Consider the following 20,009-nt stretch of genomic DNA (forward strand, 5'->3'; position numbering starts at 1 on the left):
TTTCTCTCACTACTAATAAAATGTGTAGAAGTTTTAAAGTTATTAGTCCCCTTAGGGGGCTTGAACCAGCGATCATTGGATCACTGGTACAATAAACTGCAATACTAATGTATTGCAGTATATTGCTATTTTTACAGGCTTCTGTAACCGCACGATCGCTGTTCCTGTCCGTTAGACTCGGGTGTCAACTGTAATGCACAGCTGACACCCGTAGCGTATGGAGCGGGCTCAGCACATGAGCCCGCTCCATACATCAACCCCTGCACCATGACGTGCAATTAAGTCATCGTGCAAAGGGGTTAATGCACAGCGTATGGTTCAAAGTGAATATTGCAATTTTCCACTGATATGCCATTTTAGTGCATAATATGTTGTGCCCAGTTTGTGCCACTGAAGACAAATGCCTCATAAAACGTTAAGCGGGTTCTCCTGGGTATGGCGATGCCATATATGTGGGTGCAAACTGCTGCTTGGGCACGCTGCAGGGCTCAGAAGGGAGGGACGCCGTTTTGCTTTTGGAGCGCAGATTTTGCTTGGTAGTAGTTTGGGGTTTTGCTGCTATTTCAGTTTATAATGTCGGGGTACATGTAATCTGTGCGGAGAACATCAGGGCATAATAAAAGGGTATAATAATGCGGTAAATAAATAATAATTCATAGATATGTGCCCGGTGTCGCACTGATAAATGGAGCCCGATCTTATCCACTTTTGGACACTCAGCACATTTTGCATTGCTATATTCTGAGAGCCAGGACTTTTTTATTTTTTCACCACCGGAGCTGCGTGAGGGCTTATTTGTTGCGGGACAATCTGTACTTTTCATTGGTACCATTTTGGGGTACATACGATTTTATTTTATTTTTTTTGATCACTTTTATTCAATGTTTTTTCAAGCCCGAAGACCAAAAACTAGCAATTCTGACAATGTTTTTTAGGGTTTTTTTTGCGGCGTTCACCGTGCACTATAAATGACAATGTTACTTTTATTTTGCGGGTCGGTTAGATTACGGCGATACCATATGTATATAGTTTTTTTTATGTTTTGCAGCATTTGCGCAATAAAATAACTTTTTTTTTAAATAAAATTTATTTTCTTTGTCCCCATAATTTTTTCGTCAAAAAAGCTGTGTAAGGGCTTGTTTTTTGCGGGATGAGTTGTAGTTTTGATTGGTACTATTTTCGGGTACATGCGACTTTTTGATCACTTTTTATTCTCTATTTTGGGAGGGGTGGTGACCAAAAAATAGCGATTCTGGTGTAGTTTTTTTATGGATTTTTTTTTTTTCATCGTGCGGGAAAAATAACATTTGTAGTTTGGGTCGTTACGAACGCGGTGATACCAAATATGTGTTTTTTTTTTAACATATTAGCTTTTTTTTTCCTATAATAAGACTTTAATTTTAGGAAAAACCTGATTTTTGTTTATAACTTTTATTTTTACACTTATTTAAAAAACATTTTTATGACCTTTTTTTTTTTTTTTTTTAACTTGTCCCACTAGGGGACATTTAGACTTGCAGCTTTGCTGCTAGAGTACATTACACTACACACGTAGTGTAATGTATTCTAACTGTCATTGTGACGTGACCATCACACTGACAGCCGGAGGCTGCTCCTCTGAGGCTTCCGTACATGGCAACCCAGAGGCCATTGTCTGGCCTCCGATTGCCACGACAAGCATCAGCAGCCCCCACAATCACTTAGTGGGGGCTGCCGATTTGCTTCAAACCCCTTAAATGCGGCGATCGCAATCGGTCGCTGCATTTATAGGGTTAATTGCCAAAATCAGCGGCGATGGTCCGCTGACCGGCAGGACTGGAGTGTCCGCTGTCGGGGACAGCTGACCACCCGGTTCTGGGACACTGTCGGTTAGGACAGTGTGCACCGGGAACCGCTCCGCAACTGTACGTCCTGGAGCGGGAAGCAAGCGCTCTCCAGGACGTACAGTTGCGGCGCAGCGCGTGATGAGGTTAAAGGGGTTATCCGGGGGACCAAAATTGCTTTGCATTCATATTTTTATGTAAAAAGTCACTTACTAATATACTATAATTAAAAATTTGGTACTAAATGGTGCCGTTCAAACCTGGTGAACTGTTGCTGGAAGTCCTGGAGCTTTTCTAATATTGATGACGCGCCGACACGGCCCCACATGACTGAGGACTTGCTTTCTGTGCTGTTCGTGTCGGTGTGTTATCAATGACGTGACAGCAAGCGGCAGTCACATTGCTTATTGCTAGAGTCCCCCAGCAGAACATCCGCTAGCGCTTTGCTCGAGACTCCAGCGCTGCTCCCGACATTTGGTCAGTGACTTCAGGGGTTTGCTACAGCTAGAGTTCCTGAGCAGAGCATTAGCTGATGCTTTGCTCGGGGACTCCATATATGGACAGTGACGTCGGCAGCAGTACTGGACAGTGACTTCAGGGGTTTCCTATAGCTGGAGTTCCAGAGAAGAGCATCGGCTGATGCTCTGCCTGGGGACTCCAGCACTGCTGCCAACATCACTGTCTATATATGGGTAGTGACGTCGGCAGCAGTACTGGAGTCCACAGGCAGAGCACCAGCTGATGCTATGCTCGGGGACTCCAGCGATAGGAAACCCCTGAAGTCACTGTCCATGTATGGACAATGACGTCGGCAGCAATAGTGGAGTCCCCGAGCAGAGCATCAACTCCCATACTGGTGCTGATGTCGCTGTCCATATATGGACAGTGACAGTGGCAGCAGTGCTGTAGTCCCTGGGCAGAGCATCAGCTGATTCTCTGCTCGGGAACTCTAGCTGTAGGAAACCCCTGAAGTCACGGACCAAATGTTGGGAGCAATGCTGGAGTCCCGAGCAAAGCGCTAGCTGATGCTCTGCTCGGGGACTCCAGCAATAGCCAATGTGACAGCCCCTTGCAGTCATGCCATTGATAACACGCCGACATGAACAGCACAGGAAGCGGGCCTTTAGTCACGTGGGGCCGTGCCGGCGCGTCGTCATTATTAGAAAAGCTCTAGGACTTCCGGGAACAGTTCACCGGGTTTGAACGGCACCATTTAGTACCGAATTTTTAATTATAGCATATTAGTAAGTGATTTCTTTTTACATAAAAATATGAATGCAAAGCAATTTTTGGTCCCCGGATAACCCCTTTTAAGGATTTATTCCGTTCTTGGATGCTTTTACCTATTTTCGATCTTCCAATCCTAAAGATCGTTTTAGGCTTGAACTGAGTTGCAGATCAGTATTTTAATGATGTTGATAGGAAGTGGTGTGCCTGCTGCTCCTGTGGCAGTGTAGTAAAAAGCAATTGCTGAGGTTTGATTGTCAAGGTGGTTCTGCTTGGGAGTACCCTACTAATTAACTGCCTGAAGAGATGAAAAGCATCTCTTCTACAACTTCTGTATAAAGCAAACTAGAACATGGCCTCATGATATAGTGGCAAGTCAGGCTCATGAAATGCAAAATCAAAAATTTGAGATAGATTTTCTCATGATTTCTGCTTCATATTTAACACACAGGCTGTGTGTATGCGACGTCAAGGATTTGCCAAAGAATCTGCAGCAGAATTCCTCGTATTTCTGCTGCAGATTTGCAGTTTTATTTGCCGAGGATCTGCACGCAGATCAGACTCATTTAATGGATTTCCTATTGAAGTAAACTGTACGCGTTTTGCTGTTGGATTTCGACGCAATATCAACCTAACAATCGATCCTGTAAACACGGCCAGATGGTTTGGCGGCACATTGCAATGTGCATTATTTATTTTCTTTTAAGACCTCCCTTTCAAAACTTCAAAAAAAAGTAATTACTAAAAGCATTTGACTGAAGAATGTCCTTTTATTTGGCCTCCTTTATATGTTTAATATTAGTGTGTTTAACAAAAACAAAAATTCTATTAAAAAAACAACTGTTCCACAGGTCTTACCTGCAGTTTTTGTAAAAATGCAACCCCTAAAACAGGCTACATTTTGAGGGGACACAAACGTGCATAACTTCATATCCTCCTATTGTCTACCAGCAAACATCTGCCTGCTGCTTTTTAACACCCATAAATGCCTTTAAAACCTGCCTTAAACGCTGTGACTTTGCAGGGATAAGCTACAGTCAGTCAGGCATTTTATATCACATGGCTGCCATTCAGATGAATGGCTGTCCATTAAAGAGGTTTTCCATGTAAAAAAAGAATTGTGTGGTTAGATGACAAATGAGGACTACTTAATTATAGATAAATGCTGCGTAGGTCCAATGCGTCGTTCCCCTGGGTTCAGTGGCAGTCACGTGACCACAGAACACCGGTCCTCCGTTTCGGGCCAATGAAGTGGGCGGGTCACTAGGAATTAATTTTTTTCTCTTCCTAAACCCTTCCTCTACATTCACGCAGTTCAAACCCCTGCTATTCCTCCTCTCTATCCATGAACCCCAAAGCTCTCGTACTGCTTCTTCCTGGCGCAGCTTGATTTAGAGGTCTGACTGCATAGACATATCAGCCCCTTTTTTTACTGCAGTGTGACTGTGGGTAAGCAAATATTAGCAGATGCAGTGATCATTTCCATAATGGAAGAAGCAGGGGGAAAGGTTTGGGGTGCGTTCATAGAGAAGAGTTGTAGGAGGGGTTCGGGCCGTGTGAATGTAGACTGCGCCGGGGCAGGGAGGGGAATGTATTTAGGTCATATGTTGTGACATGCCAACCACTGGGGGTGTGTTTAGTCCAAGGGGACAGGTGGTCATAAACACTGACTACCATTAAACTGTATGGTGCTGACATAGTCACATGACTGGCGCTGAAAACGTAGCTACAGCTCTTCTGACCAACACAGCGTCCATCTAGAAATACATAGTTATCAATCGTCATTTAAGCACTGAAAAGTTTGTTTTACCCTGAAAACCCCTTTTAATAGATGGACATCTCAAATTCACCAGAATAGGAGTCGTTCTTACAAAGCAGCTTTCTGTTCTGGCTCCTAGAGGGGCTCCCAAGCGGGGGACACCTCTATTACGTCCATATACCCTATTAGGGTATAGGGACAGGTGTTGCCTTCATGAGACAACCCCTTTTAAAGATGCTAATACTGGTAATGATACTTGCTAATATTGCAGCCTGTTCAGGGCTATGGCACTGCTTATCTCTGTAACTTCACAACAGGCTGCAGGTGGACACACATATTCATGCTCCGACTAAGGCCACATGCCCTTTGCCTGAGACCTACCAGAACCAGGCACAACATAGGTGGGCTCGACTTCCTCCTGCAATCATAAAATAAATAGGCCCTTTGGTGCCCTGTAGACTAAAACCCCATGATTCAGGAGATATTGCCATTTGTCCGTTTTTATACCATTATTGATCAGACAAAATATGGAAGTTTAGAATTTTAAATTGAGATAATCTGCGTGTGACGGCCAAAAAGCAATCTGAGCTTTTTTATGTAATCATAAGGTGTAATATAGTTTTGGTAGAATAGCTCATGTATCCCATGAGTGTGCCAGTGTATTGTCACACACTTCTGTTATGAATCCCGCAATGTTTCTATTTTAGCTTGCTGGTAGAAAGTTAAGTGTTGTCTATTTTTGGCGTTCGTGCTGCATTCCACAGGCTTGGCACCAAAGCTGTTTGATGTTTAAACCCCACGCTCTTTAGACTTGAGGGTTTTTCTTTGGGCCTTTGCCAGGAACCTTCCGAAGTCTTGTTGAATTCAGTTCTTTGTACCAAGCTACATTTGTACTTTGCAGTTCTGCTGTCATTGTTCCAAAAATGCTTTGATTATCATATCGGCATATTTGAAGTATAGCAACCCTATTGCAGAGATTTCCAGCACAGGCATGAAAAACCCTTTTAGTTATAAACAGATTACAAATTGACACTTTGTCAGCATGTACTTTTACCAACTAAACGGCAGTTTATAGTCTGTCACTAGGAAGCAACTGAAAGAATCTTAAAGCCTTGTGGGAAATCACTGCAAAATGGATGTGTTGCAGCTCCACATTTACAAAGGCCCTATCTCCTTCATAATCTGATAGTCGCTGTAATGTAGATGAGTGTTTTATTTTGAAAAACAATCTTTTTTGACCAAGTTATGAGTAATTTTAGATTTATGCTAATTACTTTCTTAATGCCCAACTGGGCATTTTTTTACCTTTTGACCAAGTGGGGAAGTGTATGACGCTGACCAATCCGTGACCAATCCACGTCATACACTTCTCTCCCTTCATGTTTATTTGTACTCCGCACAGCGTGATCTCGCGAGATCATGCTGTGCTGTCACATACACTCACATTAACTTTACTGAAGTGTCTTGACAGTGAATAGACATTACGTCCAGCCAGGACGCAATGTCTATTCACACTTCCGACACTTCGGTAAACTTTGTGTGGGACTTAAATGCTGCACAGCGTGAACTTGCTGTGCTTTCATTCATAGCGTGATCTCGCGAGATCATGCTGTGCAGCTATTAAGTCCCACACAAACTTTACCGAAGTGTCGGGAGTGTGAATAGACATTGCGTCCTGGCTGGAGGCAATGTCTATTCACTGTCAAGACACTTCAGAAAAGTTAATGTGGGAGTATGTGACTGCATAGCAAGATCATGCTGTGCGGAGTACAAATGGACATGAATGGAGAGAAGTGTATGACACTGGTCAGCGTAATACACTTCTCTTTACAACGCCCACTTGCTCAAAAGTAAAAACACGCATAGTTGGACATTCAGAAAGAAATTGGCATAAATCTAAAATTGTTCATAACTTGGTCAAAAATTATCGTTTTTCAAATTAAAAACCACTGTTATCTACATTACAGCGCCAATCACAATATGTAGGAGATAGGGCATTTATAATCTGGTGACAGACCCTCTTTTAAGCTTGAAATTTGGTTATTTGTTGATGAAATGAGTTGTTACACGTGGAAATGACTTTTTAATTAGATCTTAGAACATTCTTCTATATAACCTAATATATAGGTTGAATGACATTCTGTATTTTGGTCACAGCTATGTATAGAATTTTGTAAAAAGACACTATCCATATAAAGAGTGTAGTCTTCTATCCCACCATTAAAGGGGAATTCCCCTTTTAGGCATATCTACAGGATATAGATAAAAACAAGGGGACATATATACACCAAACCACAAAAAAAGGCCATACTTACAAAAGGACACAGACAGGTCAGAAACGCTGATGGAGAGTGAACAGGTGCATTAAATAATAGCCACTCCCACTAGTCTTGAGGGGAGTGGCGTGTGGTGCATGGGATGTGTAGTAAAAAAAAAAAAATGAAGTGTATGTGCAAGTGATAATAATATAAGTGAAATATAGGGGGCAGTAATGAGTAAAGTGCCTAAATAAAAATAATTGGGTGCAGGTGTGTGAAACATGGAGGGATCGTGTGTAAGTCATGAGGCGCAACGTGTATAGCCAGGTAGAAGCCTATTTGTGACGCCTTGATAATTCATAGAGCGGGCTACCCTGCTTGCTATGCCAGATAACAACACACCATACTCTCCCAGCTTCTACAGGATATGCCATAAATGTCTACTTTGTGCGGGTGCCACTCCACCTATGGGGATAACGGGGGTCTCGCCGATTCTCTGCCACTGCATTCTCCATATACTTAAATGGAGCGGTGGCCTGGCTTGCACACAACCTCTCTATTGGAGTTACTCGTCACTCCCATGGACTTAAAAAGAGAGGGCTGTGCAAAAGCACAGCTACCTTTCTTTTTAAGTATAGGGAGCATGTGGTGAATGAGAGTCACCAGACTCCTGTTCTCCCAATAGGTTCAGACCCGGCACTTCTGTACAGGATATGCCATAAATGCCTCAGATGGGAATACCCGTTTAAGGCTTCGTTCACATCTGCATTGTGGCATTCTTTCTAGCGGATCCGTTGAAATTAAAAAAACAAACAACTGACCGATGCCAGACTGAATGCAAAGGAAGGTGAAATATGTTTCTTTTTGACGGATCAGTTTACCGGATCCGTCAAAAAAAACTGACTTCTTTCCGTTTGTGTCAGTTTGTCATCAGTTAGGCTTTGTTCACATCTACGTCGGGGTGCCGTTCTGACGTTCCGTCTGGGCTTTCCGTCGGAACGGGACCTTGAACAGACACAGACTGACACAGACGGAAACCAGAGCTTTCAATGGTGACTGATACGGTTCCCGTGGTTTCAGTTTCTCTGTTGTGCACCGGACGCGTCGTTTTGCCGGAAGCAATAGCTTAGTCGACTAAGCTATTGCTTCTGGCAAAACAATGGGTCCGGTGCACAACAGAGACAAACGGAAACCATGGGCACCGGATCTGTCACCATTGAAATCAATGGTGATGGAAACGGAAACTGTGTCAGTTTGTCTGTTTAGGGTCCCGTTCTGACGGAAAGCTCAGACGGAACGTCAGAACGGGACCCCAACGCAGATGTGAACAGAGCCTTATACTCCGTTTTTAACAGATCCGCTTTTATCTCTCCTGCTTTCGTTTTTAGTCTGCACATGTGCAGAAAAAAAAATGGATCTGTTAAACGTCACACACAGCTGATACAAACAGATGTCATATCGGTTTGTATCCGTCATCCATTGACTTCAATGTAAAAAAAAATCCGGAAAGCTCCTTTCCATCATCAATAGCGCAGCAAACTACGGTATTTCTTCATTTAAAAAAAACGAAAACCTGACTGAACGGAGCCTGACTGGGCACAACTGATGCAAAGATAAAGCCCATTGAAATCACTGTTTGTTTTTTTTAACTTAAAGGGAATGTGTTGCCAGCAAAACATGTTTTGTTTTTTTTAGTTAAACAATTAGTGTATAGGTGATAAAACATTGTTCAAATTTTTTTTATTTTTTTCACGAGTCAGGAAATATTATAAATTAGATTCTAATTTATAATATTTCCCATTGCTAGTCACTAGATGGAGCTATTCCCAAAATTGCAGCATTGCATGTGGTAAAGCAACCACATTGCTTTTTGCTGCAAAATTGGGAAAAAAGCACTCGCTCTAGTGAGCTCTCAGAATCCCCCTCCTTTATCCTGGCTAGTGCCGGGATAAACGAGGGGATTGAACGGTCTAACCTCCTACACTGTGTGTCGCCATTTTTTGAGCTAACACACAGTGTAGTAAGTTTACGTACAGTAGTAAACACACACTGAAACACGAACATACATAGAAATCTCTTACCTGCTCCAGTCGCCGCGGCTCCCTCCGGCCCGTCCGCTTCGTCTGCTGCCGCTGGTCCAAGTGCACAAGTCCGGAAGCCGCGGCCGGAAGTAGTAATTTTACTGTCCGGCCGCGACTTCCGGTCCACAGGAAAATGGCGCCGGACGGCGCGCATTTCAAATTGGACTGTGTGGAAGCGGCGCATGCGCAGTTCCCACACAGACGGCGTACACAGAAGTGGATGGGATGGGACCCGTTCGCAGTCCCTATGGGACTGTGGCTGCCGTATTCCATGTCTGTATGTGTCGTTAATCGACACATACAGAAATGGAAAAAAAAATGGCAGCCCCCATAGGGAAGAAAAAGTGTAAAAATAAGAAAAAGTAACACACAAACACACAAATTAATCCAAACGTTTTTAATAAAGCACTAACATCTTTAACATATTAAAAAAAAAAATTGTGATGACACTGTTCCTTTAAACGTTAACTTCCGTTCTTGTAATCCTCTGGCGGATGCGCTAGAACAGAAGCCACAACGCAGATGTGAATGCAGCCTAATAGGTGCATGCCAAATATAAAGTACATGCTTACAATACTCAAACAATATATATTGAACCTCTGGCGCAGCAGGGTAGAAGAACAGAATGAACAGAGTACGTGCAGAACACAATACATACAAACATCTCTGTATGAAAATCATAAATACAGGTATAGGTACAGAATTTTTATTTAATGGGGAATATCAGTTTTTACCAAAACAGACCTGTCTGGATAGGGAATGGGTCGTCTTCAAGGCATAGGAACAGAGATTTTTCTCTTCTTGGTTTGTGGAGGATAGTTTTTATTTTCTATAACTAGATTTACAATTTAAACTTGACTTGAATATTCAATGAGTCTTCATGCACACAGCCGTGCCCGTAATCTCGGGCCATGATTGCGGGCACGGCCGGCCACCCGCACTCTTTGCCTGCGCCCCATACAAAGTATACAATGGAAGTGAATCGGACCGCAATTACGGACCAATTCATGCCCCATGGACACGACTGTAAAAATCGTCTGTAATTGCGGACCGCAAATACGGATCATTTCACTTCTATTGTCCACGGACATCTTCCCATTTATTTACGGGAAGTTGGTCGGGCCGTAGAAGTGTAACGTAAAAGATAGGACATGTCCTATCTTTTGCTTTTTACGGGCCGTGCTCTCATACTCTCAATCGCCCTCCGTGATTACGGGCACGGGCGTGAGCATGAGGCCTTAATGAGTGTTTAGCTGACAATATTATAGTATCTTTATAGACCAGTATCATGAATTGTTTCATTTTGCAGTTGCCTTGTAGAAGGAGATGTCAAAGAAGAAATTTTGCAACCGCCAGAACCTCTTCCTGTGCCACCAATTCTGACACCCTCTCCTCCTTCTGCTTACCCAACTGTGACTACAGTGTGGCAAGACAGTGACCGCTATCATCCAAAACCGGTCTTACACAGGTTATCCTCAGCGAATACGACAGACCTGAATGAGAACTATAACAAATCGGGCGATTTAAGTGAAAAAGGAGAGCCCACTTTGGAGAAGAAGCTAGAACGTAAACTAAGCATAGAAATAAAGAAAGTTCCTCTTCAAGAAAGCCCCAAAAGTTTTGAGACTACTACAGGTCTGCAAAGAGGACTTGGCTTTAAAATAAAATCTGCTTCATCTTATGCAATTAACCAATTGCCTAAAACTCAAGTGTCTAGTTCTTTGGAGTCTCTGTCATTAATATCCTCTAATCCTTGTGTTGACTGTAGAAGTTCAAGATCTACTAAATCTTTAGAAGATGTTCCACTGGAGAGAAGCTCTGATCCCCCAACAAGACCAGATCATCTTCCACTAGAGAAAGGACTTTCAGTTTCTGCTACTTTGGGAAATGAGCACACAGAGTGCAAAAATGAATCTTCCTCTGCTGATAAACATTTAGATGTGTGTCATTCTGATAGCAAGACTTTACTAAATAGCAATGTTCTGGCTTCCCAAACAGGGAGTCATGTTGACCTCAACAACGCTCCTGCACTTCAGGCACCCTTATCTTTTACCAATCCTCTTCACTCTGATGATTCTGACATAGAGGAGGGAAATTTATATGGGTCCATGGAAATAAACTCATCCAATATATCAACCGCAAGTGCCACTGTCTCTGCAGCGTCTGAAAGCTCAGCAACTAGAAAAGTATTGCCCATGTCAATTGCCAGGCATGATTCTTCTAGGAAACGCCCGTGTTCTGAAAAAGGTAAACCGCAGCCTGCCTTTTACTAAAACGTTTATTTCTATTGTGTGTAAATTTGTAATAGATCTATAAATCATGTGTATGAAGGCCCTTTTATACGGGACAATGATCGGGCAAGCTAGCGTTCATATGAAAGCTCGTTCCCAAAAATTGCCCTGACCAGCCTATTTTAGACCTTAATGACCAAGCCATTTTTTATGTTTTTCCATCGTCTCATTCAAAGAGCTATAGCCTTTTCATTTCTGCGTCGCCATAGCTGTATAAAGTCTTGTTTTTTTGCGGGACAAGTTGTATTTTTTAATAGCACCATTTTGGGGTACATAGAATTTATTGATTAAATTTTTTAATTATTTATACCACACGCCGTTTACCATGTGATATAAATAACAGAATAACTTTATTCAGCGGGTTGTTGCGATTGCAACGATACCAAATTTGTATAGTTTTTGTATGTTTTATTACTTTTGCACAGTGAAAACATTTTTTTTTCAAAATTATTTGTTTTTGTGTCCCCATATTTGAAGAGCCGTAATGGTTTTATTTTTTCGCCGATGCAGTTGTAGGAGGGCTTTTTTTTGAGGGACGACTTGTAGTTTTTATTGGTACCATTTTGGAGTGGATGCGACTTTTTGATCACTTTTTATCACTTTTTTTTTTTTAAGGCTGGATTCAAAGAAAACAGCAATTTTTGCACCGTTCACCGTGCAGGTTAAATGATGTAATAAGTTTCTAGTTTGGGTCGTTACGGATGCGGCAATACGAAATATGTAACTTTTTTTTACTTTTATTTTGTTTGTTAATAATAAAGCAGTTTGTAAGGGGGAAAAGTGGGTTTTTCATTTTTTTTTTCACTTTTTATTAAACTTTTTTACTAGTCCCACCAGGGGACTTTACTATGCGATCCTAAACTAGCATTTATAATACACTTAATACTTCTGCTGTATTGCAGTGTATTATGCCTGTCCATGTAAAACGGACAGGCATCTGCTAGGTCATGCCTCTGGCATGACCTAGCAGGCATTCACTACAGGCAGACCTGGGGACCTTTATTAGGCCCCCGGCTGCCATCGGAGACAGACACTCGGTGATCTTATCACCGGGTGTTGGTGGGATGAGAGGGAGCTCCCTCCCTCTCTCCAAAACCACTCAGATGCACGCTATTGAGCACTGCATCTGAAGGGTTAAACGGGTGAGATCGATACTAATATCGATCTCACCTGGTTGAGCAGGGACGCCCTTAGCGACCTCTGGCAGCTGAGAGCAGGGAGATTTGACAGCTCCCTGCTCTGTTTACCTATTCCGATGCAGCGACGTAAAAAGTCTATTGCATCGGAATATGGCCCGTTAGTGACCGACGTAAAAACACTATGGGCCGGTCACTAACGGGTTAACATTATGCAGCCAGAAATATTATCGTTGTCGGCAGCACATCTGTGTAAACAGGGAGACGTGCTGCCTATATGATAGAAATGGGTGGGGGCAAGTGATCGTAGTAATGAGCGCTCGTCCCCATATATAGCTCCTTATGAATGCTTGTTCCTGATCATTTCCCTGTGTAAACCAGGCAAGGGTCAGTCGATGAACGAGCAAACGCTCGTTCATCGGCTGATTGAATCTTTTATGCAGCAGAAAATATTATCGTTGTCTGCAGCACATCCCATGTGTAAACAGGTAGACGCGCTGCCGACAGGATAGAAATGTATGGGGACAAGTGGTCGCAGTAACAAGCTCTCGTCCCCATACTAGCACCTTGTGCAAGGAGCAAACAACCAGCTGTCTTCATCAGCACTCGTTTTTACGGCCAATATTAAGAGTCCCTTACTGCATACATTGCAAGCGTGTCTTCGGCTGTTTGACTTTCTTCTCCACAAGATGATTTACCATTTTGTGCATTTTTTTTGATAAACAGTTGGTAAGCAAACCATCCAATTATTTTCTTTTCCGGTAAGAATGTATATTATCCCCATCGTGACAACTTTAAGTGATTACTATTTCTACAGCTTTAGTTTTGTGGTATGACAGTTACCCATTTTTAGGCAAGCATTTATTCCTGACAGAATTCCCCTGAATAAATCAGTTGCATATGAACTTGTCTTGCTGCCCTTCATCTACAGAGTATTACGCCTCATGCACACGACCAAGTCAGTGATCTGAGGAAAGATAGGACATGTTCTATCTTTCCTCAGATCGGAGACTCGGACCATTTTTCACGGACCCGATTCACCCACTAAAGTGAATGGGTCCGCGAAGACTATCGGGTGCCGTCAAAAACGGCCAGAGTGGCACAACAGTCGTGTGCATGAGGCATTAAAAAATGTGCTTCATCAGATAATCTCTTCAGGTTTGTATTGATCTTTCAGTCTAATATAGCTGCAAACAGTTCTTATGACACCGTACAAAAGCACAAGTATTGGTGAGAATTTTATAGGCCTTGTTGACACTTTCAATTTGATACTGTTTTTATATACAGGCTTTTGTTAAAAGCCAAAAATAAGAATGTATCTTAACCCGTTAGTGACCGCCCATTAGTGTTTATATGGCAGCCACTAATGGGCTTTATTCCGATGCAGTAGCTTTTTTACGGCGCTGCATTCGAATAAGTAAACAAACAGGGAGCAGTTAAATTACCGGAGGTAGCTGAGGGCTGGGAGCACACCTGCTTTTGAACAGGCGATATCGATCGCTCGTTTAACCCCTCTGATGCAGTGCTCAATAGAGAGCGCCGCATCTGAGTGGTTTTAGAGAGGGAGGGAGCTCCCTCTCTCATCCCACCGGCACCCTCCCTGCTATACAGGGTGTTGGTGTCTTCTTTGGCAGACAGGGGCCAAATAAAGGCCCCCAGGTATGCCTCTAGTTTTATACGGGCAGGCAGTAATACACTGCAATACAGAAGTATTGCAGTGTATTATAAAAGAGATCGGATGATTGCATAGTGAAGTTGCGTAGTGGGACTAATAAAAAAACGTAAACATTTTTTTTATAATAAATAAATAATCCAAAGTAAAAAAAAAAAATGTAAAATGCTGAACAAGAAGTTATGGCTCTTCAAGTATTAGGACACAGAAACAAATAAATAGTGTTTTTACTGTGTAAAAGTAGTAAAACCTAAGAAAGCTATATAAATCTGGTATCGTTGCAATAGTAACAACCCGCTGAATAAAGTTAGTTATTTATACCACATGGTAAACGGCGTAAATTTAGGACGCAAAAAAGATTGGCGAAATTACGGTTGTTTTCTACCCCTCCCCCAAAAAAGTTCATTCAAGTTAGGCCCATGCACACGACCGTAAAAAAACCTCAGTTTTTGCGGACCGCAATTGCAGTCCGCAAAAACGGAGCTATTCACTTTCATTGAACACTGACACCTTTCCGTAGCACTACGGAAGAGTGGCCGTGCCGTGGAAATGTTCCGGGAATTATGGAACATGTCCGTACTTTGTATGGGAGCACGGCCCGAAAATGCGGCTGTCAGTCAGCGGCCAGCCGTGCCCGCAATCGGGGGCCGTGATTGCGGGCACGGTCGTGTGCATGGGGCCTTAATTAGTAGACTACGTGTACCCCAAAATGGTGCTATTAGAAAATACAACTTGTCCCGCAAAAAACAAGTCCTTATACAGCTATGTCGACGCAAAAATAAAGTTATAGCTCTTTGAATGAGACGGTGGAAAAACTTAAAAAAATATGTAATGAAGTACTTTTAATCAACTGATCACCCCTCTCTATTAAAGGCCATGTAAACCATATCACATTTAAAAAAAATCACTGTGTGTTTGTTGCAAACTTCAAATTAGTTTTTATTAAAAATGAGTTTTTGAGATGCAGCAGCTTTGTATCCTATATACAGAGCAGCTGTATCTTGCGCTGTGACCTGAATCCATCGGGGCCACGTGACTGAAGGGTTCAGGGTCAGCGGCAGACACGCAGGATCAGCTTTCACTGAACCAATCATTTCCACCATTAAGCGAACAATACAGCTGCTCTGTATACAGGATACAGAGCAGCTGTATCTCAAAAAGTTAAGAATTTTTAATAAACTTTGAAAGTTGCACCAAACACAGCCATTTTAGTTAAAAAAATAAATAAATAGAATAATTTTCGAAGGTTTACATAATTTTTAAGTAATCTTTTGGTAGGTTCTTTTTTTTTTTTAAGGGTGTGTTCCCACACACAGGATATGCTGCAGATTTTCTGCAACAGAAAATCTGCAGCAGAATCTCTAGAAAAACGCTGGTAAATCCCCACCAATTAGTGCGTTTTTCCTGCTCGTATTGCTGCGGAATAACTGTTTTGTTTTCGCAGCGGTTTTATCTGGATTTAATGTTGGTTCTAGCAAAGTATATTTGCACCTGCGGGTTTTTACTACGTTTCCGCTGCGTAAACGCTGTAAAAACCGCAACCACCTAAATTTGTTGCAAAATTTCTGCTCCCCATTGAAGTCTATGGGCTAAACCCTCAGCATCTCCGCACAGCATAACACTTTCTGCACAACTTTTGTGCTTTTTTTTTTTTCGCAGCGTGGGCATGAGATTTTTTATTTCTCATTCACTTTGCTGCCTCTGTAAATGCTGCTGCATTTGTGCACAGAATTCCGTTGCGGAAATTCTGCAGTGTTTATAGTACGTGGGAAACCAGCCTTAGAGTAGACAAAGTGAATACACTTTCCTCTACGTATAGTAATGTGTAAGGGCTTGTCCACACACAACGGAATTGCTGCAGCAATTTTATTGAAAAACACAGACCTTCCGCTGCAGCAAAAACGCACCATTTCCTGTGTGTTTTATGGCAGAAAATGGTGCGTATTTTGCTGCGTTTTTCATAAAGTTAGGAGATGGAGACATCTGCTGTGAAAAACGCAGCAATTCTGGCCGCTTTCCGCAGCAGAAATGGACATGCTGCGGTCCGAAAAATATGCACCGGAGGTGGGTGAGATCTGTTAAACCTCACCCACGTTGCTGCTACTGTATTCTGCTGCGTTTTTCCCATCTGGGAAAAACGCGGAAATTCTGCAGCGTGTGGACGAGCAGTAATTCTTGGTAACCAAAATAATTAGTATAGGAGTAGTGTGGACAAGAGGAACTTTTATCTGTTCATGAAAGAATAACAAAATAATTCTTGGATTGCAGGTCATCTGTCGGATACTACTCCAGGGACTGTGCAGGGAAAGAGCATATTGATGGCTCCACAGAACAGTGCAGCTATTGGTACGTTCTCATTATTTTATGTAACAGCAGTATAGTCAAGTGGCGCACTGATCTTAATATTCTTTTACTTTTGGGAAGGACTGTCTCAACGGAATCTGGTTTACAAAGTACCCTGCTATGCTAGACAATGGGCTTTTACAAAAACCCTTTCGCATGTGGCAGATTTTAGGGTGTGCTGCAGCTTTTCAATATGTTGTGGATACCTAAACACTTCAGTATTGTTAATGTGTCAGTATAAGACAGCACATAGTGATCTAAAAGGATCCCTATGCGCTGCCTAAATGAATGGAGAGGAGTGCATGACGCTGATTGGTCAGCGTCATACACTCCCCAGTACAACGCCCACTTGGTCTAAAGTAAACTCATTAGCATAAAATCGCTAATAAGGTGGTAAAAATAGATCGTTTTTCTAAATAAAAAGCACTACTGTCCCCTACATTATAGCGCTGATCTCCTTATACATTAGATAGGGCACTTATAATGTGGTGACGGAGCCTCTTTAATGCAAGTAAAACCAAGTTTCCCATTTGTTAAAATAACTTCCTTTCTTTCTCTCCAGATTTCAGTGAAAGTGAAAAGTCTGCATCAGGGAACTCACCACCACAGTGCACATGATGACTACCACATTTCTGAGAAGGAATGAGAAAGCTTTTCAATGGACCGTGAACCTGCAGCTGGTGGAGCAGGACATGCTACTCATAAGTTACAAGACCGTACCATAAAAAGTGCCACTACTAGGACAGGATTCCATAAGCATTACTTTCCCTCTATGTAGGTTTGCCTGCACAATGGTACATTCTACTGTACAATTCCATATCTATATAATATCTTACATATTTAAGATGGTTGATTCCAGTATCCGTGCGAAATATTTCTTTGCTGGGACCATATACCTGCCTTATATAACACTTTGGTTTAAAAACTAAAAAAAAAAAAAGTATTACATATGATTTGGTAACTTAATGTATTACAGTACTGCCTTAATGTCTTAACCCTGTTACACGCTGCTTGTAGATCTGTTAATATAGTGAGACTTTTATGATAGTTTACAGACTACTTTTTGCTAACTTTTGATTAAATTGTATGCATTTTCTATTTGTACAGGGCAAGCAGGTATATATTTGACAAGATTGCAGTCATAAAATATTAACAGAAGATGTAAGAAATCTCAGCATGGTATTAACCTGTTCTTTATACAGAATGTAAATTATTGGCCCTGATGTTTTAGTTTTTGTTTTTTTTTAAATCATTCTAGCTGGATAAAAAGTCCAGCATTGCAGGTTAACCAATAAGATTGTAATACAGTTTGTAAATTGTAAGCTAAAGGTTATTTTTATAATATACATTGTTTCATTGTCAACTCATTTTGTCTTGTTATTATTTGGTTGTGGGTTATGATTCAAAAAACTAAAAGGTGTAAAAGTTGTGGTTATCAATATTCATACTATAACATCATATTTATTTTAAGACTAGAAACCTTTGGTGCCTTTTTGTTTTTTAATGAACTATATTTTGTATATTTATGTATTTTGGGATACTATTCACTTTTGTAATATACTTGGATTCAAAATTTGCTCGCAGCTTCAACGTATACTTTGTACATAGAAACTGCTTAAAGAGGCTCCGTCACCACATTATAAGTGGCCTATCTCCTATATAAGGAGATGGGCGCTGTAATGTAGGTGACAGTAATGCTTTTTATTTAAAAAAACGATCTTTTTTCACAACGTTAGGAGCGATTTTGGTTTATGCTAATGAGCTTTCTTAATGCCCAAGTGGGCGTACTTTTACTTTCGACCAAGTGGGCGTTGTACAGAGGAGTGGATGACGCTGACCAATCGGCATCATGCACTCCTCTCCATTCATTTACACTGCACTAGCGATATAGATATATCACTATGTGCAGCTACATACACAAGCCCTAACATTACTAGTGTCCTGATAATGAATACACATGACCATCCAGCCTGGACGTCATGTGTACTCAGAATCCTGACACTTCTGAATCTTTTCTGTGAGATTCCAGCAAGTGAAACCAAATCTCGTTTAGCTCCGTGATCTCGCAATATTTTGTATCCGTTGCTGGAATCTCGCAAAAAAGAGTCAGAAGTGTCAGGATTCTGAGTACACATGACGTCCAGGCTGGATGGTCATGTGTATTCATTATCAGGACACTGTAGTAATGTTAGGGCTTGTGTATGTGGCTGCACATAGTGATATATCTATATCGCTAGTGCAGTGTAAATGAATGGAGAGGAGTGCATGATGCTGATTGGTCAGCGTCATGCACTCCTCTACAACGCCCACTTGGTCGAAAGTAAAAGTACGCCCATTTGGGCATTAAGAAAGCTCATTAGCATAAACCAAAATCGCTCCTAACGTTGTGAAAATAGATCGTTTTTTTAAATAAAAAGCATTACTGTCACCTACATTACAGCGCCCATCTCCTTATATAGGAGATAGGGCACTTATAATGTGGTGACAGAGCCTCTTTAACGCCGCTGTCTGCCGAATCCATTAGTGAGCTGGTCTGATGGCTCGGCTGACCGCGGCTCCTGTGTGCCTCTGATGCCTCATCTAAGCCTAATACTGATAAAATCAACTTGTCATGTCTAGCTCTAGGGAAAACTGTTCAATTAATTTTATATTGTAAATATATATTAGGGAATCCTGACTTCCTTTAGAATACTGGAAATCAAACATTATGGATAAGTCTGGTTATAAATATGGAATACACGTTTAAAGTGTTAATCTGAAAATATTTCTGAAAGAGACTGATTTTTCTAATTATGGACAGTGCTTTCAAAGTTTTAAATGTAAAGGTACATTGCCTACAAAAAAAGTATAAGACACTGCCTAACCAAAAGTGTTCCAACTGCAGCTGACAGAAAGCAGATTTGCAATACACCTCCAAAATGTCACATTGGAGAAGATTGACTCGGCTTTAGTTGGTGGCTATGGGTAACAGTGTGTATAAGGTCTACTACTAAGGCTAAATGCACACGTTCTGGAATTTGGTGCAGGAAACCTGCAGGTATACGCAGGTAGTTCCACAGGTAAATTCCGCACTTAATAGTTGTTTGTTTTTTTTGATGCGGTAATAGGTGCGATTTTATGCTGCGGATTTTGGTGCGTTTTTTCTTTTAAACCTTGTCAGATACAATTCACAAGCGGAACCGCAAGTTAAATTGACATGCTGTAGATTTTAATATATGCACCGCAGGTCAAATTAAAGGGAATGTGTTGCCAGAAAAACATGTTTTTTTTTAAAAAATTAAACATTTAGTGTGTGGGTGATTAAACATTGTTCAAATTTTTTTTATTTTTTTGGACGAGTCCAGGAAATATTATAAATTATTTCTAATTTATAATACTACCCATTTTTGGTCACTAGATGGAGCTGTTCCCAAAATTGC

General features: G+C 41.5%; 1 protein-coding gene across 3 annotated transcripts in view; it reads left to right on the top strand.

Annotated features, from left to right (window-relative positions):
- Positions 1-17,948, top strand: part of PTPN12 (protein tyrosine phosphatase non-receptor type 12) — a 101,911-nt gene extending 83,963 nt beyond the window's left edge. Inside the window, exons 13-16 of one of the 3 annotated variants that reach the window (XR_012882408.1) lie at positions 10,458-11,395; positions 16,516-16,593; positions 17,153-17,364; positions 17,698-17,948. Coding sequence is in view for 2 of the 3 variants with exons in the window: in XM_075857338.1 (XP_075713453.1) it covers positions 10,458-11,395; positions 16,516-16,593; positions 17,153-17,208 (1,072 nt within the window). In the remaining variant the exon portion in view is untranslated. Of the gene's footprint in view, positions 1-10,457; positions 11,396-16,515; positions 16,594-17,152 lie in introns of all 3 variants that reach the window. The other 2 variants (XM_075857338.1, XM_075857339.1) reach the window with 2 other exon arrangements.
- Positions 17,949-20,009: the final 2,061 nt, after the last annotated feature.

Source organism: Rhinoderma darwinii, chromosome 3, assembly GCF_050947455.1.
Source record: "Rhinoderma darwinii isolate aRhiDar2 chromosome 3, aRhiDar2.hap1, whole genome shotgun sequence".
In the NCBI taxonomy this organism is placed as follows: Eukaryota; Metazoa; Chordata; class Amphibia; order Anura; family Rhinodermatidae; genus Rhinoderma; species Rhinoderma darwinii.